This window comes from Dasypus novemcinctus, chromosome 5, assembly GCF_030445035.2.
Source record: "Dasypus novemcinctus isolate mDasNov1 chromosome 5, mDasNov1.1.hap2, whole genome shotgun sequence".
In the NCBI taxonomy this organism is placed as follows: Eukaryota; Metazoa; Chordata; class Mammalia; order Cingulata; family Dasypodidae; genus Dasypus; species Dasypus novemcinctus.
Genome location: NC_080677.1, coordinates 151384502 through 151410093, shown reverse-complemented (window position 1 = coordinate 151410093; position 25592 = coordinate 151384502). Strand labels below are relative to the sequence as shown.

The following is a 25592-nucleotide window of genomic DNA, read 5'->3' as shown; positions in this document are numbered from 1 at the left end:
ATAAATAAAAAGGTATAGTGGTTACAAAGCAGTCAAACTAGTCCACCTGACAAAGATTCCAGCCATAATAGAAGTTATGAGAAAATGTGAAGACATATCAGATTTTTTTTCTCACTTTATTAAAAAACCTTACTTGGGAATATTTGGGGGAAACCAAACTGTGAAAAGAACAAGGCCTGTGCCCTTTTAGTGCAGGGAAATAGACAACCAGAGAGAACTTCAAATGTATCAAGGTTACGAAGAAAAAGACAGGAGAGATGGTAAAGGAAAGCAGCAGGGATGTCACCCTCTTTCAAATGTGGAGATCAGGGAAGGTCCCTCTGAGGAGGAGACATCTGACGCCACACATGCAAGATAGGAAGGAACCAATCGTGTGAAGAGTGACAGAGAACAAGTCAGGCTGAGGCAACAGCAAGACAAGGGCTCTGCAAGGTGAGGGTTGGGGGAGATTTGGTGAGCTCAAGGACAGCAATGCGTTTGGTGGGACAGTCATGCAAGGAGCAAGGCAGACAGCAGTAGTCAATGAGATGGATAAGACAGGCAAAGGGGGGAAGCGGATGTGGCTCAACTGATAGAGCATCCGTCTACCATATGGAGGGTTCAGGGTTCAATCCCCACGGCCTCCTGATCCATGTGGTGAGCTGGCCCATGTGCAGAGATGCCATGTTCAAGGAGTGCCATGCCATGCAGGGGCGCCCCCACATAGGGGTGCCCCACACAAAAGGAGAGCCGCCCCGTGTGAAAAAGGAGAGCCGCCCCGTGTGCAGCCTGCCCAAGAGTGGCGCCACACACAAGGAAAGCTGACACAGCAAGATGATGCAACAAACAAAGAGATGCAATTTCCCAATACCACCAGATAATGTAAGTGGACAAAGAACACACAGCAAATGGACAGAGAGAGCAGACAACAGGGAGGAAGGGGAGAGAAATAAAAAAAATAAACCTTTAAAGTTAAAAAAAAGACAGGCAAAGGCTTATTCACAAACAGCTTTGTAGGTCATGGTAAGGAATTTGGATTTTCTTTCCAAATGTATGCAAGAATCAAGGTGAATCTTTAGGTCTTTAGCTTGAGCAATTAGGGTGATGGTACCTTGTAAACTGCAGTAAGAACAGTGGGATGAAACCAAGAGATTTTTCCTTAGATACCCAAATGTACATATAAAGCAAGGAGTTAGGCATATGAGTCAAAAGTCTAGAGATGGTCAAGTGTGGAAGGCATCTTTCTGTGGGACATGGAAACCCTCAATACATAGAGGGGACTTATAACAAAAGGTCAGAGTAAGATCACCTAAGGAAAGACGTAGGAGATGAGGCCCATGGCAAAGCACTGGAGCAAAACACCCTTGGAACGGAAACCAGGCCATAAGACAGAAGGCACATAAGGAGAGCATGCTGTCACCAAGGAACATAGGATACTGTCAAGAGAAAAGGAATGACAAACTGTTGGGATGTTGGAAAGAGGAGGAAGATGATGATAATTGGAATGGGTCCACTGCATTTGTCAACACAGAGGCTAGTAGCGGCTTGATGAGCAATTTTAATGGCATGTTGAAGATGTAGTAAATAAATGTGTTTTGAACATTAGAAACAAAGAAAGAACAGAGAGAGGAGAGAGAGGAGAGAGAGAGAGGGAGAGATAGAGAAAAGGAGAGAAAGAAATCAGATTGGAGTGAGTTGAAGAATGTCTGAAAAGAAAAAGAACCAGTAAGCTGAGTAAAGCAAACCTTTTTATCAAATTTTACTTTGATGAGATATGGAGAAATGAACCAATAGCTTGAGGAACACATGGCAGTCAAAGAGTTTTAGAGTTCTTCTGTTATAATTTAAGATGGGAATTACTTGAGCACACCTGCTTGCTGATAGGAGACATCTACTACAAAAGAGAGACATTCAAGATTTGGGAGAGAGAAGTTTGATACAAGAGCAAAGTCTTTAGATTGAGAAGGGATGAAAGGCTGAACAGAGGTGAAGTGGGGTTGACATTTCCAAGGTTCAGGGAAGTTTCTTGCATTGTTAAGAGAAGGGAAGATATGAATACAAAGGTAGGCTGGCAAATTTGGTGGTGGGGACATAAGGATGCCATTCTAACACTGCTTCTGCTTTCTCAAAGAAATATGAAGCAAGATGGTAAGAGGCCAGTGAATGAATAACTTCAGAGAATTAAAGGGCATCCCAAAGGTAGGAAGGGACTCTATGTTTGTAAAGTTTGATGGAATAAAAATAAGAGCATTTCAAGGGTAATACAAGCTTCTCTAAAGGAGTGCAGACATGAAATGACACATAAAAAGCCACCCCAAACCCTTGATAACATTAGGGTTATGGTTTGGAAACTGCATGTTTATTTTCAGTATGTATTAGTCAGCCAAAAGGGTGCTGATGCAAAATACCAGGAATCAGTTGGTTTTTATAAAGGGTATTTATTTGGAGTAGGAGCTTACAAATACCAGGCCAAAAAGCCTAAGTTACTTCCCTTACCAAAGTCTATTTTCACATGTTGGAGCAAGATGGTTGCCGACGTCTGCAAGGGTTCTGGCTTGCTGGGTTCCTCTCTTCCAGGGTCTTGCTTCTCTCTGAGTTCAGGGTTCCTCTCTTCTTGAGGCTTGCTTCTGTTTCCTCTGTGTGCTTACTTCCCAGGGTTCCAGCTTACGTCTTCAGCATCAAATTCCAACATCAAAAACGCTCCAACTCTGTCTTTTGTCATACTTTTAATCTGTGTGTCCCCACCCACCAAGAGGCAGGGAGTCAACACCCCACTGACATAAGAGGTTTGCTTGATTAAGTAATCAAGTAAACCTCTGAATCCAATATAATTTAATATGCCCAGAGGAAAAGATCAGTTTACAAACATAATGCAATATTTCTTTTTGGAATTCATCAATAATATCATACTGCTACACAGTACATTAATATCTATGATTTGTTCAGCCCTAAGAACAGAGGGGAAAAAATGGTCCATAGACATATAGACCCAATGAATACTATATGGCCCGTACACCCAGGCCTCAATGAAGGAAAAAGAACATAAAATCACTGGACATAATGTTTTAGTCCTTAAAAACAGAAATGTGCCTGGCTCATTTTAGAACTATGTTCAAGGTAGCTGTAAAAACCTGTGTAGAACAGATAAAAAGTATATCTACCTAGATCATAAAATTCTAAAATTAAACTGTGGCCTATGAATGATTCAATTTCTACTCACAGGCTGCAGGAAATTGGTAGTGAAAACAACATACTGTAGGCTGAAAATGTTAATGCAATTTCTTCACCAGGATTTTTTAAAGTAGCATCTCCACTGCTCACTGAACTTAGAAATAAAGAACAAAATTTCAAAAGCAAATGACAAACAGACGGGCGACAATAAAGAGAGTTATAGTATGAAACATGTATTCTTTTCATCCCCATATTTAATCACGCAATTAACAACAAAAACCTCTAAGGCTGTCTGCAAGAAAAATATAAAAAGGCACCTGAGTTTCGAAGCTAAAAATGAAAATTTATCTTTATCCACAGTGCAAGCTTAAAATTTCTCGATCTAGCAGGTGTATTCGCAGGCGGGGAAACCATCAGCTACTAACAGATTCCTGTGAAGGTTAATCCACCAAGATTTTTCACTCAGTAGAATTTCTGACTCACTTCCCTGCTGCTTGCAGGCTTTTAGCTCCATAGGCCAAAGAAGCAATAAAAATAGCCAGTTATAAAGGAAAAGGAGAATTTGGCGAGAACCCCTTTAAATCTACATAACCCAGCTCCCAAAGCAGAGGAGTGACATTGTGCTCTGAGCTCCATTCTTATCACAAAAGGATCCTGTTGTTTAGCAAGTGGCCAAGCCGAAGCCAGCCCTTCCTAAGGCGCATAGCATTCTCCAATGATATTCTTATTTTTAATCACATTAAAAACAAGCATGTTTGCCAAAAACAAAAAGGAAATATTTTTTTAAAAAAGAAACACAGAGATTAAACACTAATGTCATTCTTGTGCCAGATTATATTGCTCAAAAAGAGCCAGAGATGTGTTTAAAAGATTAAGTTTTACTCTAATTCTGATACGATGCCTTAATGCAAGAATCCAATTCTGAAAGAAAGGATGATGGAGGCATTAGAAATACACAAAGGATAAATGGACCGGCCCAGCATACCAAATGGTACTTTCAACATGGAAGAACATAATATTTCAGAAAAGGTTAGTTATTTGACACTAGAGAGCGCTGCTCAGGAGCAACTATTAAGTCTGTCCTTATCTCACATGAAAGATAAGAAGGAAAGTAACAGCTGATGAGCACTTACACTGTACCAAAAACAGGATCCACATTTTAGCAGGTGCTGTGTCACTTAAACTTTACTAAAAAAAAAAAAAAAATCAGTCACATGGGAAGGGATTATTTTCTTCATTTTGTACAGAGTGAAGAGAATGATGTTTGCAGAATTTATACAGGCCAAAAAACCAGTGAGTTGCAGAGTCAAAAAACCAAACCCACTTATTGGGTGGCCAGGATTCCAAGGCTCAGCCATTCTACTCTGACACGGGAATCCAAAGCTCGTGGTGCCTTTGGGGTGAGATGCTGTTTGTTGCTCTAAGAAGAAAACACCTTCGAGAGTTGGATGCCAGTATGTGGCTGGCAAGGTTCTCCAGGAAAGCAGCCTGGCCGCCTACACTAGAGCCCTGTTCTTCCCTGGAGGTTTCTATTCCACAGCTCCTTGATCATGGAAAATAACAAGTGCCCTATACATATAGGATGCTTTCATCAATATATTGTAAAATATTAATATGATGCCCCAAATTACTTTTAAGGCATGCACTATAAAAGCAATCATCCTATTTGCAAAGCACATCAAAATAATCTGCTACTGGCATTACTATATCCAGGTGACACAACAACTCTCTTAAAAGGTTACCTTGATTATGTTTTTGGTATTATTGTGAACATGACAGATTTCTGTTATAAAAAAAAATAAAAAATAAAAATACTTTGGCATTTTATGGTGAAAACTAAATTTAATTTGAAAACAGTCTTGATGTTTTTAGTTTCTACATTTGCTATTGCTAGAGATAAACACAGTTATGTTTGCATCTGCACAGATTTTGCAAAGGTTTGCCAAGTGGGAAGTGATACTAATAAGTCCCCTTAGTTTTAATAGAAAACCACAGAGTTTTAGAATTTGGAATGAGGAGGCTTTGATTATTTTTAATCAAATAACCAGAACAGTCATTCAGTTACTTAGTGCCTCTGGGCTAAGAAACTAAAATAGCAACACCTTTACAATGACTATTTGGCAGTACCAGGAAGCGCTGCCTGTTCCCACGTTGGAATTTCCTATGTGTTAACTCAATGATTCTATAATCATTCCACTGGCCAGTTTGCAACTACTGTAATCCTATTTCTGAAGAAGCCATCTCCTAGTTCTGTAATCAAGAAGTTACCACCATTTCAGATTCTGGAAAGCAATTTTCAAGTCCTAGGTCTGAGCTCCATGAGTAGGCTACTAAGCACTTGGACAAAGGAAGTAGACCTTCACCTACGCAGGCAGGTCAGTGAAAAAAGCAGTGTGGAAACTGGAACCAGAGCCTCACTGCCCCTGACACTCGTCACGTTATAACAGCAAATTAAAACAGACAAAACCTAGTACCACAATTACTTACTGACTGTCTCGCTTGGCCAGAATTGAAATACTTTTTTTCTTTCAACTGCCCTCATGGAAAACCTGGAAAACCTGTCACTATTATATATTTAATTGCTCACAACCTATAAAATAGCCTCAATTTTTAAAACCTACCTTTAGCTTAGCTCTTCAAAATTTTTACCTTAAATTATAATGAAAAGTAAATAGGAAGCACTTTCATTGAAACTCACCTTTCCATGATTTGTGAATATACTTATTGTGTAGCATCAGAATATTATTTATAATGTGTAAATATTTTTAAATGTTTAAAAAAATGCCAGACTAAGCAGACTTCATTCTCCTTTGAGAATAAAGCAAATGATACATTTATTCTGTAGCATTATTTTACATAAAACTGTTTTGATTGAACACAGCTATTTTCAACTTCTAAGATTAAGGGCTCAGCAAATACAGCGAAAAGTATAAGCAGACACTGACCACATATTAGTCATTTTCATTTCAGCAGGAATAAATAGTGTGTGAAGAAGGCAAGGGTGGGGCTAGAAACAGATACAAAGGTGTCTATAATAAGAAAAAGAAAATATGGCATTGCCATTGCCCCACAACTCTGGCTTTGAGACTCTGGTGCTTGGATTGTGGGGCTCCTTTGTGGCTGGCAGGGTACAAAGGTCAGGGTGCAGCACGTGCAAAGTCACATCTGAATTGTGTCATCACTGGCATTTATGACATTTAAGGTAGTTTTTACTCATGGCTCGTTTCCTTTAGTAAAACTGGCCAGTTAGATCAAGTTTTTGCTTGAAGGAAAGAACCCTAAAACACGGGTTTTTCTCTAAAGGTCAGGGCAGTCATATCTCTAGCAGAGTTGAAGCAGCAGTGGAAAGCGCCTCTCAACCTTGTGCTATTGCTAATTGGGTGCAGGCCTGTTCACCACGAGAAGGTAGTGAAAATGGCAAGCTCCCAATTAGTTGATATTTCCCTTAATATTCTTCAACTTTCTGGTCCTTATTCTTCCAATCAAGCCTGGTAAAATTCCAGCCTCCTCTTCTGTGGGCTTTATTAGTAGCAATAAAGTGTGCAGATATAAGAACAAAGTCAGCTTATGATCTCTTATCTGCCAATATTAAATCATAGTCTATGCAGAGGCAGAGAGATGATGATAATTAAAAGGAACTCAAACTTGCCAAAACATCACCAACCATCAAAACTAAAGGTTTTGCTGCTTTTTGTTTCTGGGGGTCTCAGAGTGAAAATCGCAGACACAGAAAAGCTCCTTCAAGGTAATATGTTTTTGACAACTCATTTAGTTTTCAAATCCTTTGTGTTTCCTCTTAGGTCCCTGAGAAAAAGGAAGTCACAAGATTAACTCAAGAAAGGGTTGCTCTTTCAAGCTACACAGTCCTCAACCTGGTGAAATGATCCTGATAAGCATTCAGCTGGATGCTAGTCTATCAGAGCATGGTGAATTAGTCACTGGAAAGCAAGGCTCCTGGTTCTGGAGCTCATGTTATACCTGAAACAAGTGGTTTCCTGGTAAAGAGTTCTAAGAACATACAACACCTACCTTTTCTTAAAAAGTACAACTTACCAATATTCTGAGAGAAGGAAAGACGTTCCAGTGCCCCTTAGATATCAATCCCACACAAAGAATAAGTCACCCTCAGCGTCTAAAGGTACCTGCTAGCTCAGCACTTGAACACAGTCTTTTGTCCTTTCATCTCTAGTCTTTGTTCCCACTGGGAGAGCTGATGTGGTCATAATTGCCTTCAAAAACAAAGATAATGAGAGACAAGCACTCTAGCAGGAAATAGAGCAAAAACAAAACCACTGGAGGCAAATAAAATCTAGAACTCCATTGACCTCTTCCAACCAGATGGCAAAACTAAAGGAAAAGAGCTATCAGTTCTATCCTGATGAAGCCAACAGAAGGTGGGTGTGTTTTTAAGCACACAACCATTCTTTGATTTATGTGATGCTATTGCTTAATTATCTTTTCAGGGCAAAAACTAAGAAGAAATGAATCCACAAAACAAACATCAGGCTACTAAAGTCGTATGACTGATGGGGAATATTTAACAGAATAAATTCACTATTAAAGACAGTTGGACTGGCTTTCCAGTGTTATCTAGCAAAACCTATTCTTCTTCTGCCCAAATAGCACAGTGCTTATTTCAAGCCAAATTTTTAAAAAGGTTTCCTTTCACTCTCCTTGTCCTGTTGAATAATTTTCACACTAATTACTTTTCCTGCTGATGGGAAATCACCAATGGCTTCTACTTTTCTAGGTACACACAATTTCATTATAGTCAATTTAATGAAGGAATCATCATTTTTAAAAGTACACCCAGGAAGATGTTTTAGGCTTAAGAATCAATTAGCCCCTCTACTAAGTATATATCCAAAATAATTGAGAGCAGGGACTCAAACAGATATTTTCACACCAATAATAGAAGCATTCTTCATAATTGCCAAAAGATAGAAGAAACTCAAGTATTCAACTCATGAAATGGATTAGTAAATGCACTATATATATACAATGGAATATTATTCAGCTGTAAAAAGAAATGAATTCCTGATACATGTGACATCATGAACACATCCATGTTGTGAGAAATAAGTCAGATACAAAAGGACAAATATTGTATGATGTCATTGATTTGAAACTATTAGAATAAGCAGACTCATATAAAGTCAGAATCTAGAATACAGGTTACCAGGGCACAGGGTGGAGATTGAGAATGGGAAGTTAAGGCTTGAAAGATACAGGGTTCCTATTTGGAATGATGGAGATGTTTTGTTAATGGATGGTAGTGATGGTAGCACAACATTGTGAACATAATTAACTGCCCTGAAATATATACTGAATATGATTAAAGGGGAAAAAGTTAGATTGCCTATATAGAAACAGATTTTTTTTTTAAATCCATGGAACTACCCTACAGAAACTGTGAATCATGGAATTTAATTAATATTACAATTATAAAAATGCACTATTTTCAATTGTAACAAATGTTCCCCACCACTGCAAGGTGTTGGTGGTGGTGTAGTATCCAGGAATCCTGTATTTCATGCATGATTGTTCTGTAACCCACAACTTCTCTAATGAAGAAAAAAAGTTTTTAAAGAATCAATTAGCTAATGTATCCCCAAAAATAGGGGAGGAAGAGATGGTTGGGCACCAACTTCAGCTACTGATGAGTAAACTCAGCGGGCTAAAGAACAATCCTGAGAAAAGCTAAAGTTTGAGGCTGTCCACGCCAGAAAGAGGCCAGGAGCCACCGTCTTAACTCTGCACCTGGCATGAGGAGAAGCGGAGGGGACTGAAAATCCCAGTGCTGGTGGGGACCGCCTTCTTTCCATCCAGGTCAGATTCTAGTCTAGCCTAAGACCCAGTGCCACCTCCAACAGGGAGAAAGCTGCAGGGACCTGCACCAGCCTCTTCAGGAAATTGCCCGCCAAGCCGTGGAGGCTGGTGATTACCCTCCTCTAGCAGCAGGAGGCAACCCAGGAGCTATTCTGTGGCTGGAATTGGAAGCTCCATTTCACAGAAACAGGGGAGGAGGAGAAGGTTGGCTGCCAATTTCAGCTACAGACTCGGCTGGCTAAGATATAACCCTGGGAGGGAAGTGGACTTGGCCCAATGGATAGGGCATCCGCCAACCACATGGGAGATCCGTGGTTCAAACCCCAGGCCTCCCTGACCCGTGTGGAGCTGGCCCATAAGCAGTGCTGATGCCCAAAGGAGTGCCCTGCCACACAGGGTGTTCCCCGTGTAGGGGAGCTCCACGTGCAAGGAGTGCGCCCCGTAAGGAGAGCCGCCCAGCGCGAAAGAAAGTGCAGCCTGCCCAGGAATGGCGCCGCACACACGGAGAGCTGACACAACAAGATGACGCCACAAAAAGAGACACAGATTCCCAGTGCCACTGATAAGGATAGAAGCGGTCACAGAAGAACACACAGTGAATGGACACAGAGGACAGACAACTGGGGGAGAGGGGAGAGAAATAAATAAAAAATAAATCTTAAAAAAAAAAAAAAAAAAAGATATAACCCTGGGAACAGCTAGGGCATGAATTTGCCCAAGTCGGAAAGAGGCTGGTGGTCACCATTTTTACTCCACCCCCATCCTGAGGGGAAGCCAGGACCGAAAATCACAGTGACATAGAAACCAGTTACTCTCACCCAGATGGGCCTACAGACCTCCCTCTGGCAGGGAGGAGGTTGGTGAGCCCTGCACCAGCTGATGCAGGTAACTGTGGGTATCTTTGGCTGGCATAGACTGAAAATCGGATGTGTACCAGGGCAACTGCAGTCATCTTGTACCTGCACTGAAGAGACTGCTGCCCACACCTGCAGCTCCATCCCCACCCCAGGCAGGGAAGAAAAGGGCATGAAGTTTCACCAGTTTCCCTGGGCAACTACAGTCTAGGCATGCATGACTCGGATTGTTCCACACAGCTATGACTCTGTCCCTACCTCTGGCAAAGGAGAAAGTTGGGAGAAGCTTCATTAGTCCCTGGAACAGTTAGGGCAGCTTGAGCCTCCATGGTTTATGGCACCAATTACAACCTTAGCTCCTACTGCATAACCAGCAAGGGAGAAAGGGCAGGAAGCCCTAAACTAAAGAGAAAACCTGCACCCAGAATAAATACTCTAGTAAACCAGATACAAAGACACCAACAAAAAATTACAATCCACATCAAGAAACAGGAAGCTATGGCCCAGTTAAAGGAACAAAATAAGCCTCCAAATGACATAAAGGAATTGAGACAACTAATCACAGATGTTCAAACAAATCTCCTTAATAAATTCAATGATATGGCTAAAGAGATTAAGGATATTAAGAAGACACTGGATGAGCACAAAGAAGAATTTGAAAGCATACATAGAAAAACAGCAGATCTTATGGGAATGAAAGGTGCAAAAAATGAAATTCAAAACACATTTGAAGCATATAATAGCAGATTTGAGGAGGCAGAAGGAATAATTGGTGAGCTTGAAGAAAAGGCCTCTGAAAGTGAACATACAAAAGAACAAATGAAGAATGGAAAAAATTGAACAAGATCTCAGGAAATAAAGGAAAGCAAAAGGTGTGTAGACATATATGTCGTGGGTGTCCCAGAAGGAGAAGAGAACGGAAAAGGGGGCAGAAGGAATATTTGAAGAAATAATGGTAGAAAATTTCACAACCCTATTGAAGGACATACATATCCATGTCCAAGCAGCACAACATACTCCCATCCAAAAAAACGCCAATAGACCCACTCTGAGACACATACTCATCAGAATGTCAAAGGCCAAAGACAAAGAGAGAATTCTAAGAACAGCAAGAGAAAAGCAATGCATAATATATAAGGGATACCCAACAAGATTAAGTGCTGATTTCTCACCAGACACCATGGAGGCAAGAAGATAATGATCTAATATATTTAAGATACTACAAGAAAGAAACTTCCAGCCAAGAATCTTATATCCAGCAAGAATGTCTTTCAGAAATAAGGATAAGATTAGAACATTCACAGATAAAGAGAAACTGAGAGAATTTCTAAGCAAGAGACCAGATTATCAGGAAATAGTAAAGGGTGTGTTAGTGCCTGAAAAGAAAAGACAGGAGAGAGAGGCCTGGAAGAGAGTCTAGAAATGAAGATCATATCAATAAAAGTAACTAAAAGTATCAAAAGAGTGGTGAAAATAAAATATGACAGATAAAACTCAAATAGTCAGGAATAAATTTAATCAACAATGTAAAGCACTTGTATTCAAGAAACTGCAACTCTGTGTCAAAAGAATTCAAAAAAGACCTAAATAACTGGAAGAATATTCCATGTTCATGGATTGGAAGACTAAATATCATTAAGATGTCAATTCTACTCAAATTGATATACAGAGTCAATGCAACCCTGATAAAAACTCCACCAGCATTTTAAAAAAAAATTGAAAACATGATTATCAAATTTATTTGGAAGGGTAAGGGGTCCTGAATAGCCAGAAACATCATAAAAAGGAAAAGCAAACCCTCATCTCCAGACTTTAAATCATAATACCTACCTATAGTGGCAAAAACACCATGGTACTGGCCTAAAGACAGACACAATACACCAATGGAATCAAATTTCTGTTTCAGAAACAGACCCTCACATGTGCAGTCAAGTGATTTTTGACTAGCCTGTCAAACTCACACAGCTCGGACAGAACAGTCCATTCAGTAAAGTCGTGCTGAAAGAATTGGATATCCATAGCCAAAAGAAGGAAAGAGGACCCCTATCTCACACTTTATCCAAAAATCAACTCAAAATGGATCAAAAATCTAAATATAAAAGCAAGAACCATAAAACCTCTAGAAGAAATTATAGGAAAATATCTTCAAGCCCTGGTGGTAGGTGGTGGATTCTTAAAGGAGATAGGAGAAGGACTGAGATGGACTACTGATGTTTAATGTATGTAGAAATTTTAATTAGCTTTACTGTAAAAGTGTGGAAATGTATAGAGTGGATGGTAACAAATATGAGTAACCGCTAGTTTATAAATGGGGATGTGGCTGAAAATGGTAGTTTAGGTATGTAAATGTCAATTGACAGAATGCTAGCTAGAGAATAATCTAGGAATTGAATAGCACAGTAAACCAAGAGGTGGGTGAGAATTGTGGTTGATGGTACAGATACAAGAGTGTCCTTTGTTGAGTTAGAGCAAATGTATATCCCTACTGCAGGGTACTGGGAACACATGGGAAAAATACATCTGGAGTGACCTATGGACTGTGGTTAGCAGTAATAATATAATACTTTTGCACCTATGCCAAAGATATATTGTGTTGATAATGAGGAAGTATGGAAAATGTGAGTCAAATGCACACTATGGACATGGTAACAATTAGATAATATTATCCTATCTGTAAACAAATATTCTACCACAGTGTGGTGTGTTGATAGAGGGGTGTTGTTTGGGAATTCTTCACATGTGCACGATTGCTTTATAAGTTTACAACTTCTGTCATAAAAAATAGATTTAAAAAGTAATAATATGGGGGATTGGGGAAAAATACACCAAATGTAAGATATGGACTGTGATTAGTAGTAAGATTTTGACAATATTCTTTCATAATTTGTAAGAAACATCTCACGACAATGCAAGGTGTTGGTGGAGGGTTGATATATGGGACCCCTCTATGATGTTATGAATATTTGCTCTGTAAGTTCACAACATTTACTATACACTTAATTGTTGATGTATGGGAGCCCTCGATGATGTTATGAATGTTTGCTTTGTAAGTTCACAACATTTACTATATACTTAATTGTTTATGTATTTTCATATATAAATGATATAAAGATAATAATAATAGGGAGGGTTGGGTAAAAATACTTGTTAGCAGTAATATTTTGACAATGCTCTTAAATCATTAGTTAAAAAGGTTTAACAACAATGTAAAGTGTTGTTGGTAGGGTGAGTTATGAGAGTCCTGTATAATGTTATATATATTTGTTTTGTAAGTTTGCAACTATTACTATACACTTATTGTTTATTTATGTTTGTGTGTGGGTGATATATTTCAATAAATTAATTAAAAAAAAAAAAAAAAGAACCATGAAGAAGAAAAAGGCCCTGCTTCTCCTCCTGTAAGAATTTGTTGGCCGGAGCGCTGGCAGGAAAGGACAAGTCAGAGAACAAAGCCAACAGTCTGATGACTACACAAAAAGAAAGAGAATCTAGATTCACCGTGATGTCGCTGAGCTCCAAGTTAAACCCTCTCGGTCTTCCTCACCTCTAGAAATTTTTGTTCTATTAATTAGAAATTTCTCCTTATAACTTAATCTGCTTTTAGTTAAATTATTATTAGCAGCCACATTTTTTTCTAATGAACACATTAAGATGTATTGATTGCTTCCAGGTGCAGGCATGAGCCCTTTGCAGTTTTTATATCAGTTGACAGCAACCATATGAGGAGGGTTCTCTGGTTAGCATCATTTGACAGATAGGTAAACTGAGGTATGGACAGATTTAGTAAAACTACCAAGTCACAAAACTCAGATTGAAAAAATAGCTAATTAGACTGACAAGCCAGTCTGACACTAGTGTCCAAGCTAAACTAACTAAATCTTAAAATCATTCATTTCAAAGAGATAATGAAATATCATCAATTAACATTAAAATCTGATGATATTTTGAGAAAATTTCTTAAAGAGAACTTGCAGGTGTTTTTCACTAATTTAAAATTATTTCCATCCCACAATGACTGCATGCTAACCTTTGTTAGGGTAAAAATCAGCACATTTGACTTACCATCAATAGTATCAAAGGAAAACTGTTCTTTTTGGTTGTTGTTTCACATCTGCCACATACCCTCTCACACATAATTATTTTAGAAGATTCACAATATAAAACAAACAGCGAGATGAAATAAGAAAAACAGTTTCTCTCCACTGATATCACTAATCTAAATGGAAAAACGTCTACTTCCATATCTAGGCAACAAAGTTATCAATGAATTAAAAATTACTGAAACAGATCAATGACAAAATATTCTTCCACTGAATACTCACCTAGTTTTCCATCCATGTGAACTTTAAGAAACTAACCAAGTGACACATATGTACCTTTTTATTATCAAAACTATTAAAATTACAAAGAAAACACTGGGATTCTAGCAATAAAGAAAATACTGTGACTAACAACAACAACAACAAAGACTTTAAAAGAGTCACACTGAAAAATTTCGAATTTTATACATCAAAATTTACCAGTTTAATTCTTAGTCTACATATGAAGCTAAGGCAAATTTGCTTCTCTAACAATGATGTAACAATTTTGCAAATGGTCACTCTTCCCAAGATGGAAAACAGTTTTTCTACTGAGTGGTAAACTATTCTGATTTCATGAATTGCAAATGACTATCATGCAGAGTGAACTAGTCAATTCTAAATACCATAAAATAGGTCCTTGACATTTATGAAGGGATAAATCCCGAAACCTGACAAAATAATCTAAATTCTGCAACATCACTATATCATAGGTTTCTCTCATAAAAGGAAGTCTGGCATAAGAGAAATTTTTAATTTGCTTCTTTGGATCTTATGAGTTATTGTCGGTCCATGAAGAAAAGATTCTATGGGCTGCCTTGAAAGTCTATTCACTAACTGCATATCTATAGCCAAATACCTGTGCTTCAACAACAGTATAAACTCTAAAGTCATGGTCCTTTAGAATCCATAGTAAATAATCATAACTTCTCATAAGAAATCTTTGATCAGGGACCATCAAAGAAATATCCTGAAATATCTAGAGTTAATGAACTCTAAAACAAAGGTTGTCAAGAATAATTTACCTTTAATCATCATTGTAATGGGGGGACACATCTTTGGGGTATGGCAAGAATGTTCCACCAATGACACATGTATTGGCATTCATTGATGTTACCTGGTGCTTCTCCAGCCACTTGTCCACCATTGGATGACTGGCGCTCAGAGACGAGCGAGCATTGTCTCTCTGAAATTGGTTAGACCAGTTACTAGTATCCCGTGGGAGGCTTCGGTAGTTCTCATCTTTCTATTCAAAAAGAAACAAAAAGATGACTTGTAAAAACCAGGCCTTGCAAATGAATGATGATGTAACTGGTTTTTCAAAAATAGCAGAAAAGTGATTCTATATACTTCAAATATTTCTCTCAAGCCTACACAAAATGGCTGATGGAGGAAATTCCACATAAATTAGATCTCAGGAACGTGCCTATGAGTGACCATAGCAAGAAGTTGGCCACACACATGGAGGCACCCAGGAGGCAAAGCACTATACTCTGCACTCGCCCAAATCAGTGTCCTCAGGCCAACAAGGTACACCAAAAAGTTAAAACTATTTCTCCACCATGGCATTTTTTTTTTCTTTTCTTTCCAATCTTATAATTATATTGTGAGGTATCTTCTACAATTCACCAAACGTTTAAAGGAAGATTACTGAATCTTTCTTATTTGGATCCTTCTAGTTTTTGGTCAAAATACTTCACTCTCCAGGTCTGTTTTGTTACCTACTTTACACAGCAGTCATAAGCATTATCTCAAATATCAAGTAAAGAATAAAACATTAACCTATCACATTACGCTGTACATTAGAGACCCACAATTATTCCCTTGGGCATGCTGAAGACAACTGATGTCTCTCCATATAGACCTATTTAGTTAATAAATATTATTTAATACTCTCCAGAACAACCAAATGTGACTGGAAATTTCTTTCAAATAACAATTTATAACAACTTGCTTCGGCTTCTGGACTGCTGAACTTAATTTCAATGTTCTGAAAAATAAGAAAGCTAGGATAATAGGATAATGTAGGGAAGTCAAACATTTTAGTACAATAACTAAATCTAGGTTTCTCCTACAAGAACTAATTAAAATGTCTAGCCTCAGTTCAGCCCACTTATATCAGTGCTCCACTCTAAGAGAAATATTGAAATATAACCGTTAATTACTGTTAGCTGGAACCAGGATACTGCTTTCTCTAGCTTCATGAGTTTACCAAATGACAAAACTTCTAAAATGGAGAAACGGACTTTGGCCCAGTGGTTAGGGCGTCCGTCTACCACATGGGAGGTCCGCGGTTCAAGCCCCGGGCCTCCTTGACCCGTGTGGAGCTGGCCCATGCGCAGTGCTGATGCACGCAAGGAGTGCCGCGCCACCCACGGGTGTCCCCCGCGTAGGGGAGCCCCACGCGCACGCAAGGAGTGCACCCCGTAAGGAGAGCCGCCCAGCGCGAAAGAAGGTGCAGCCTGCCGAGGAATGGCGCCGCCCACACTTCCCATGCCGCTGACGACAACAGAGGCGGACAAAGAAACAAGACACAGCAAAAAGACACAGAAAACAGACAACCAGGGGAGGGGAATTAAATAAAATAAAAATAAATCTTTAAAAAAAAAAAACAAAAAACTTCTAAAATGAATTGATATAATCTAGGTATTTGTGATAGGCTGGATTATGTTCCCCCAATTTACACATGTTCTTGATCTTAACCTGTGTTTCTCTGGGTGTGAATCCATTGTAAATAGGACCATTTGAAGATGTTAGTTTTAATTAAGGAGTGACAAATTGAACCAGGGAGCTTCTTAATCTGGACTACTGGAGGCCTTTATAAAGAACGGACATGGAGAAGTGGGACGTCAGCACGAACCTGAAGAGCAAGGGGAAGGCAGAGGACGTTGCCATAGGACAGGATGCAAAGGTGCCACCAAGGAAACCCAAGGGCTGTAGCAAGCCAGCACCAGTATGCTCCAGTCTTTGGAGAGAAAGCATAGTCTTGGCGATGCCTTGATTTGGACTTGAAACCATGAAACTCAATGTTTAAGTCAATCCATTTTGTGGTATTTGTGATACCAACTGGGGTACACTAAGACAGTATTCTACGCCAATACCAAGCTGGATGAAAATGTATCAACCAAAAATAAAAATCTGCATTTACCAATATAACCTCTCACATAATACTTTGTAATCTTTTTTTTTTTAGAAATTATCTATAAAAATGAAAATGACCTTTAAAAACTCAGTATCAGAATTAAACATTAAAAGTAAATAAAGTTTACTAGAAAATCTCTCCACATTTCTGGTCACTGCACCTCAAGAAAGCTGTAATGGAGCATAACCACAAGTACAAAGGAAATACTGCCAAGACAACGAGGTTCATCCACGCATAGGGATCGCCGACTAACTCTACTTACAGGAAGTATGGAAACGGTAAGCAGAGAAAATGGTCAAAGTCTGTCTTAGTCTACCACAGGGCTGGTAAGGCAAAGTTCTAGAAAGGGGTTGGCTTTTATAATAGGAATTTTTCTGGGATAAAAGCTTACAGTTCCCAAGCTGTGAAATGTCCAAATCAAGACACCATCAAAAAGGCTTTCTCAGTAAAGCCAACTACTGGTAACCCAGCATCCTGCCACATGGTGATCAAGCAATATGGCGGGACTTGTCTCCTCAGCCTTGAGCTGGTCCACGGATCCAGCCTCCTGGGAGTTTCACGATTAAGCTTTGGCTACTAGCAGTTGACTCCTCTCTCACATAGCAGGATCAAAAATGGCAGAGCTCCCTTTTCCTGTGTGTCTCTCCATATCTCCATTTACGAAAGACCCAGTCAGAGAGTGGACACTCAACCTGAGTCACACCTCACTGATGTGGTCCAATCACAAGGGCATCACACTCACAAGAAGAGAAAAGTTAAAAAACAATCTTTTTCTTTTGGGAGTTATAAGAAAACGTCAAACTATTACAAATGTTAAAACTTGCTAACAACTTCAGAACAAATGAAATCAAGGGCTATTTTGCATAATAGAAATAAACATATAAACAAGAGATTTAAATAAAGTCATAAAGGATAAATTTATTAATAACTGAACCTTAAATAGCTAAAAAGTGAAGGACTGGACAGATATGGAGAAAAACTTTATGGCAAGGATCTAGGGTCACCACTCACTAAAGACCTAGCTTTTCTACTCATTAATTGCAGGTCATTATCACATCAACTCCTTACTTTGAAAATGAATAATTGAACAAAAAGTATTAAAAACATATCCTGCCTTTCAGCAAGATCTGTATTTGACAGAAACCAAACAGTGCCAGCTGATGAGAAGAAACCTGTCTTTTTAGAAGAACACCAAGGAATGGGAGTAGAAAATATATAAGATTTAGAAAAATCACCCATTTTCAACTCTTAATGAAATAATTCATTCAGGCAAAGATAATCAATGGATGCTAAGACTGTGAGGTGAAAAGTTGATGGGGAAACTGGATGTTTGCATAGTACCAAATACCACTTGCCGGGAAATATATATAATTAAAATGAAGAGACCACAAAGTCCCACTTTGCTGGGTTTCCAGAACCCAGTATGTTACTGGTCCTCCTCTGCTCTTTCTGAATCCCCATCATCATCACTCTTCCCTCAAAAGGCCTTTGTCCACTGCATGTATGGACTAGTTAGGACTGTTTCCCTGGACAAGTTTAGGAAAGGACACTTTCAAAAACCTCTACCCCGACAACTTCTAGGCACAGGTCACCAACACTAACCTTTTTCCTGAGTTGAATACCTAAATTTTTAACAGGATGTCCCAAAGATTTTCAAAGTAAACAGACCCAAAATGAAACTCATCTATCAACCCACCTACCCCTCCCCAAAACATTCAAAACCATTTTCATCTCTTTCCTTCCTAATCATCAGAGACGCAGGGCTTTGTTGATTTCATGTTCTCTACCATCATTCCGTTTCTTGCCCATTTCCCTAATTAAGAAACAACTTAAGTCTCATCAGTGTTCTTTAACTGAACTCTGGCTGAAGCCGTATCTTCTCTAACAGTGTTCTCCACTGCTTCCCATCAAAGGATTTTTCTAAATTTATCATGTACCACAGGACACCTACAGCAAACATTACAGGTAGACAAGAGTAACTTTCAGACAATCGTGTTCATTGCTCCACACACGGCGACCTTTACTCATGCTTTTTCTGAGCCTAGGCTTCCAGTAACATTTCTTCTTTAAAAAAAAAAAAAAACACTAAAAACCTATCATTTGTCAAAGCCCATTTCAAATGCTACTTTCTCTAAGAAACGTTCTCTGATTCTCAACAGAACTAATCATGCCATGCTTTTTGTTACCACTATACTCTAATTTTACTTCTAATTGCACTTCTAACTTATAATTTAGTTAATTTTTAAAATTGCTATTCCCACTATTAACATGAAACCTCAGCAGAGCATTGCCATGCGCCTTTAAACCCAAGCACTTAGCACAGTGGCCAGCATCAACATGGATGGCTTTTTCTTGAATATTGTTATACTTAAAATCTTCACATGGTATCAGAATGTGAGAACTTTATTTGATTAGTGAAGTTGTGGGTTTATAGAACAACCACATACAAAATACAGGACCCCATATACCACCCACCACCAACACCCTGCACGGGTGTGGAACATTTGCCACCACTGATGACAGCGCATCTCTACAAATGTAATACCAACTAAAGTGATTAGCATACCAGAATTTTTAAAGGACATTTTAATTTACATTTTTGGATTAATAAGCAATGTTTTTAAAAGGTATAAAGATAAAACTACTTCATTTTTTAGATTTATGCACAAAGGCATATACCTTGTTTTATGTACATTTTCATTTAATGTCACATCTAAAGTATATAATGTATGTGGAAAAACATGACTATTTCCAATTACATCTTATGTCAGATGGGTGATAACATCCTGCATCCAAGTGTGACATTTAATCCACACAGTAGAGCATCACATAATAATCATATGAAGACAGATAATAGCTAAAAATCAAACGATCTGTCCTTGTGAATCACACCTGAAAAATTCTATAATTTTATATTTGTAGAATCAACTTTGAACGATTAAAGAATAAGAAAAATAAAGAGGACATTAGCTCCTCATAACAAACAGGCTCTCATAATTCAACATTGTTACAGGCAAATCAATTATATATTTATTAATAATGTGTGAAAGGACCAGTCTACTACAGTAATATTAAGTAACTATCACTTATGGGAGGAATTTCTAAAATGTATTATTAATCACTATGCAACATACACATTATTTTCGTGATAGCATCCTACTGGTAATACTAGCTTTTCAGCCATGTTCTTCCTGACAACCCTGCTAAAAGTCTGAATCATGTACATATAGTATAGGAATGTAAAACTATGATTCTGTGTTCATGACGTGAGTATATCAATACACATCATAACATGCAAGTACTATTTCACAATATATACTTGGATGTTTCCAGTAGAAATGCACATGATGCATTCTAGTCCCTTCAATTTGAAAATACACCTTTTGATGTAAATGATTTTTTAAAATATGGTAGTTTTAATTATATCTAAATAAGATATTTACATTCATTTACAGATCAGGCTATACTCAGAAAGTCAAAATTTTTAAATCAAATATACTTCGTATACTTCATAGTTTAAAGATGGGATGACGAAGCTATCCAATTTTTTTTTCTTATTTCTTCCCCCTCCCCCCCCATTGTCTGCTCTCTGCATCCATTCACTGTCTGTGTGTTCTTCTGTGTCTGTTGCATTCTCATTAGGCGGCTCCAGGAACCCATCCTAGGACCTTCCAGAGCTGGGAGAGAGGTGATCATTCTCTTGCTCCACTTCAGTTCCCTGTGTGTCTCATATTGTTGTGTCATCTTGCTACATCAGCTCTCCCTGTGTGTGGCACCACTCCTGGGTAGATTGCTCTCCTACACGGGGCTGCATTCCTTGCATTGCAGCTGCTCCTTGTGTGGGGGACACCCCTGTGTGGGTGACACTCCTTCTGTGACGCAGGATGCCACATGGGCCAGGAGGCCCTGGGTATCGAATCCTGGATCTCCTATATGGTAGGCAGAAGTTTTATCTATTGAGCTATAGCCGCTTCCCAAAGCTATCAAATTTAATAGACATTACTATTTTTCCAAGTTGGAGCTGCATTTACAATAAATTGGAGAGTATGGTTTTAAATCTAGTTCCATGATCAAACAAATGCCTCCATTCTGTATGTGTGTATATATATTATACTTCAAAGTCAAAACAGAAATCTGTTCCTTTAGATATATAAAAACCTATCAGGAGGGAAGCGGCTGTGGCTCAATCAGTTGGGCTCCCATCTATCATATGCGAGGCCCTGGGTTCGCATCCTGGGGCCTCCTTGTGAAGGCAGGCTCACCCGCATGCTTTGGAGAGCCGACTCAGCAAGGTGACACAACAAAAAGGGAGATAAGTGAAACACACAGAAGAGCACACAATGAAAGGACACAAAGAACAAAACAACAAGCAAGCTGCAAAGGCGGGGGGGGGAGAATAAATAAAAATACAGACACAGAAGAACACACAGTGAATGGACACAGAGAGCAGACAGCAAGCAAGACACAAGGGGGAGAATAAAAAAATAACCTTTCAGGAATGTCAAAATGCAAAATTTATGACGCTTCTGATGATTCCAAGTTGTGACCTTATCTAAACGATTAAATAAAGAAAAATGTCATAAGGAATCATTCTTTTTTTTTTTTTTCTTCCAAAATTTAACTTTAATCCTCCACTTCTGAGGCTGCCCTGAAACAGTCACACAGCTTTGTTCTGGGTGGAAGTTTTCCCTCTGCCATGAAAAAACAGATGCTGCTGCTGTGATCAGGGATTTTTCTTATCATCTAAATGTACTACAACATCATCAGGTGTCAAAAAGCCACCCAGTCTGGGAAATGCATATTAATTTGCCACTTGCTGGTGTCAGTACTCTAGTTATAGAGTAAATCTCTTTCAGGGTAGAGAAAATAAGTGTCCTCTCTCCCCCGCATCCTTGCCCAAACCAATTACAATTCAATAAAAAGAAATCACACAGAACCCACCAATGCTTTGGGATAGAAGCTTATTCTGGCACGCTAAGCTGCAACTCCAGGGCTTTATCTCACAGAAACACTTAATGAGCCAACGGTCAGATTTCTCAGCAAGGTAGAAATTTAGGACTATTTCATGAACATTATAGAGGTAACATTTCTATGTTAGCATAGGAAACCCACTGCTTCTACATTGCTTCAGTGCAGAAATTCTAAACACCGTTTCAAAAACCATGAGGAATCATGCCATAATTTAAAATACTAAACAATGCTTGCATGTAAATTCCACTTTGGCATCCTCTATCCTTCATGTAGATTCAAATAACCCTATGATATTTAAAGGTTTTAAAATTACATTTTTCATCCCTGCAATTGGGGTCAAAGAGAATTCAATTTTCTACTTTATCATTTCTCCAAGTTAAACAGAAAAACAAAGGGAACTATTTTCACTATTTCTAACCTGAAATTATAAGACTGAAGTGAATGACTAATCATGAATTAGAATAAATTTTTAAAATAATTACATCAAGATTGATAAAATCATCAGTAATCATATTAATGATTTAATGTAGTAGATCTCATCCTGTCTTTGGGACCAGAGTTTATCTTTGGTATGGCAAGGCATCTTGAAGATGGCAACACCCTGAGAATGGCCTTGGAAGCTTATGAGAAGATAACCATAAAAGTGGTGCATAAAAATGATTGCTCTTACTATACTTTTCTGAGCTTAAAATCACCTCCAGAAAACAAGGGGGTGGGGAGGGAGAAACTGATTCATACACAATAAATGCCAGTTCAACAATCAGATTGTAAACAAGGTAAAACGTTTTGCAATCCCTATCAGTGTAAACTAGTTACGTGTCTACTAAGACATTTTAAAAGATAAGGAAACACAGACTTTTATTCCAAACACAGAACTCATCATCATCACCCATTACCCTAGGCACGTGGCTAACGTGGACTGTAGTTAGGTAAAAAGCTTATTTGATGTCCATGCCGACCAATGTAATGCGTAATGTTCCTGATATGAGTCAAGGCATTTCTTTTCACAATATCATCTGTAGTTCCTAATCCAGGATCCAGCACATAAAGGAACTAAATAGTAGTAAAATGGTACATCTTACTTTCCCGCAACTTATTAATCACTAATAATGCTAGGGATGGGGGAGGCGAAGGTAAGAGTAGAACTATGACAAAACAAAGAGAGGGGAGCAGATGGAGCTCAAGAAGCTGAGCACCTGCTTCACATGTATGAGGTCCTGGATTCAAACCCTGGCACCTCCAAAAGTACAAGAAAAAACAAACAAAAACCTCAAACAGTGAGCAAGGTCATCAGTGACGGTAGATAAGACAGAATCAGTAAACTAAACTGAGGTACAATTTGCAATTAAGACTGGCTATAACACTAGTTATATTGACTTTGAAACTTTCAAAAAATTTAAACACAAAAGGGTCAAAATCCAGTGATTCTGAATGTCAAGATGTTTTACTGTAGCACCTCCTAAGTTCAAATTTTATAATAAATATTGTATTCTTAAATCTCTATTTTCTTTTTAAACAGAATTTAAGTTTTGAATATAAATTAATAAAAGTTGAAAATAATTTACCTAAGCAAATTTTCCTTCTTATTTATACACAAAAGAAAATTTCTCAGCATTTACGATTTCAAATTATATATATATTTCCTCTGAAAGATTAAAGGCATCATGCATAGTTCTTAAAAATCAATCTGGGAAAGCGTATTTGGCTCAACTGATAGAGCATCTGCCTACCACATGGAAGGTCCAGGGTTCAAACTCAGGGCCTCCTGAACCATGTGATGAGCTGGCCCATGTGCAGTGCTGATACACGCAAGGAGTGCTATGCCACGCAGGAGTGTCCCCTGCGTAGGGTAGGCCCACGTGCAAGGAATGCACCCCTGCAAGGAGAGCCACCCAGCACAAAAAAATTGCAGCCTTCCCAGGAGTGGTGCCGCACACATGGAGAACTAATGCAACAAAAAGAGACACAGATTCCTGGTGCTGCTGACAAGAATACAAGTGGACAAAGAAAAACACACAGCAAATGGACACAGAGAGCAGACAGCTGGAAGGGGGGGAGGGAGAGAAATAAATTTTTTAAATATCTAAAAAAAAATCAATCTGGGGGAAGCAGATGTGGCTCTAGCAATTGAGCTCCTGCCTACCACGTGGGAGGTCCCAGGTTCAGGTTCTGGTGCCTCCTGGAGAAGACAAGCAAGTTGTTGCAATGGGCAGGCCAACAAGGAGACACAAGGAGGAAAGACAATGAGAGACACAACAAAGCAAGGAGCTGAGGTGGTTCAAGTGAATGAGTGCCTCTCTCCCACATGGGAGGTCCCAGGTTCAGTTCCTAGTGCCTCCTAAAGAGAAGACGAGAAGACACAGAGAACAAACAAGGGGGGCGGTAAATTTTTTTAAAAAAATCAACCTGGTCTAAAAATTATGAAATTTTAATGCATGCCTTTCCCATTCTTTATGATACATGCTCAGTAGTGGCCAGATCATAAAAATACATCTTATCAGTGAATAACTCAAGAATGCTGAACATGCTAGAAAAATATTCATGTTGGGACTCTCTCTAATACAGAAGTATACATTGAAAATCACAATTAATTTTGGAAATCAGTTTCTGATCATGTGACAAACCCTTCAGGCTGATATGGTGACAAAAACAGAAGGGTAATATTCTAGTTTTATCCCACAACCTACAACTAGCAAGCGCTTTGTTAATAGTCTTAATGTCAGACTGGAAAAATAACCTCAGGAACATGGATCTGCATCTGTGAACAGAAAGGGATCCACCATGAAAAAGGGATGGTTGAACTCTCTCATAGATGCAGCGCAGCTCATAAAGGTCATGGTGTTCCCAGAAATCAACATATGAGCATGGATGTCTTGCCATCTGCAGACCTCATATCCATGGAGCATGGACTCCCAGGGGAAGAGAAAGACCAGCAAAACTCAGCCTCATTCAGTCTACTTTACTCAGTTTTCCACTTGTTCCTAAGCCATGCCCCCAATTCAGAATGCCATGAAAATTTTTAGAGAATTTTAAAGCTAGAAGGAAGAAATGAGAGAAGATCTCTGTCAGAAAGAAGAAACAGAGCTCAGAGAAATCAGAGCAGGTGCTTTGTGGAAACTGGGATAACTCTGGTGACTTAGTTATCCACCTCAATGCCAACTGAGGCTCAACTTCTGAGAAATGAGATTTCAAAACTCTCACTCTTGATCTCACCAGAAATCTTAATTTATCTGTTAACAGATGCAATTTCTGGTATCTGGCCATTCCTACAGGATAATCCTCTCCCGCAGGAAAGTGTCTCCTGAATTCCTCCATATAAAGTAGGGTAAAACCTTTATAAAATCTTGAATCAAAATTTATAGTTACCTGAGTGTTGGTTGAATCACTGAGAAGTAGTAATGAATGGTTTTAGGAATAATTATGAGTAAAATATTTGTTTTCAAATTGTTTGAAATTACGATGTCCTTTTTACAAATGTAACAGATTATTTTCTTTACACTGTGAAAACATGCAGAAGGTGATGAGGAGAAAGTAGATGGAGAAGGAAAGGTAATTCTTTTCAAACTA

The 25592-nt window shown here is 38.7% G+C and overlaps 1 protein-coding gene across 10 annotated transcripts in view; it reads right to left on the bottom strand.

The window, feature by feature from the left end:
* PARD3 (par-3 family cell polarity regulator) overlaps positions 1–25592 on the bottom strand; it is a 669864-nt gene that overhangs the window by 329754 nt on the left and 314518 nt on the right. For 8 of the 10 annotated variants that reach the window (XM_058297689.2, XM_071215434.1, XM_058297690.2 and 5 more), the window contains exon 5: positions 15030–15158. The exons of the other annotated variants lie outside the window; for them this stretch is intronic. In XM_058297689.2, the coding sequence (XP_058153672.1) occupies positions 15030–15158 (129 nt within the window). The remainder of the gene's footprint in view (positions 1–15029; positions 15159–25592) is intronic. 10 annotated transcript variants of the gene reach the window in all.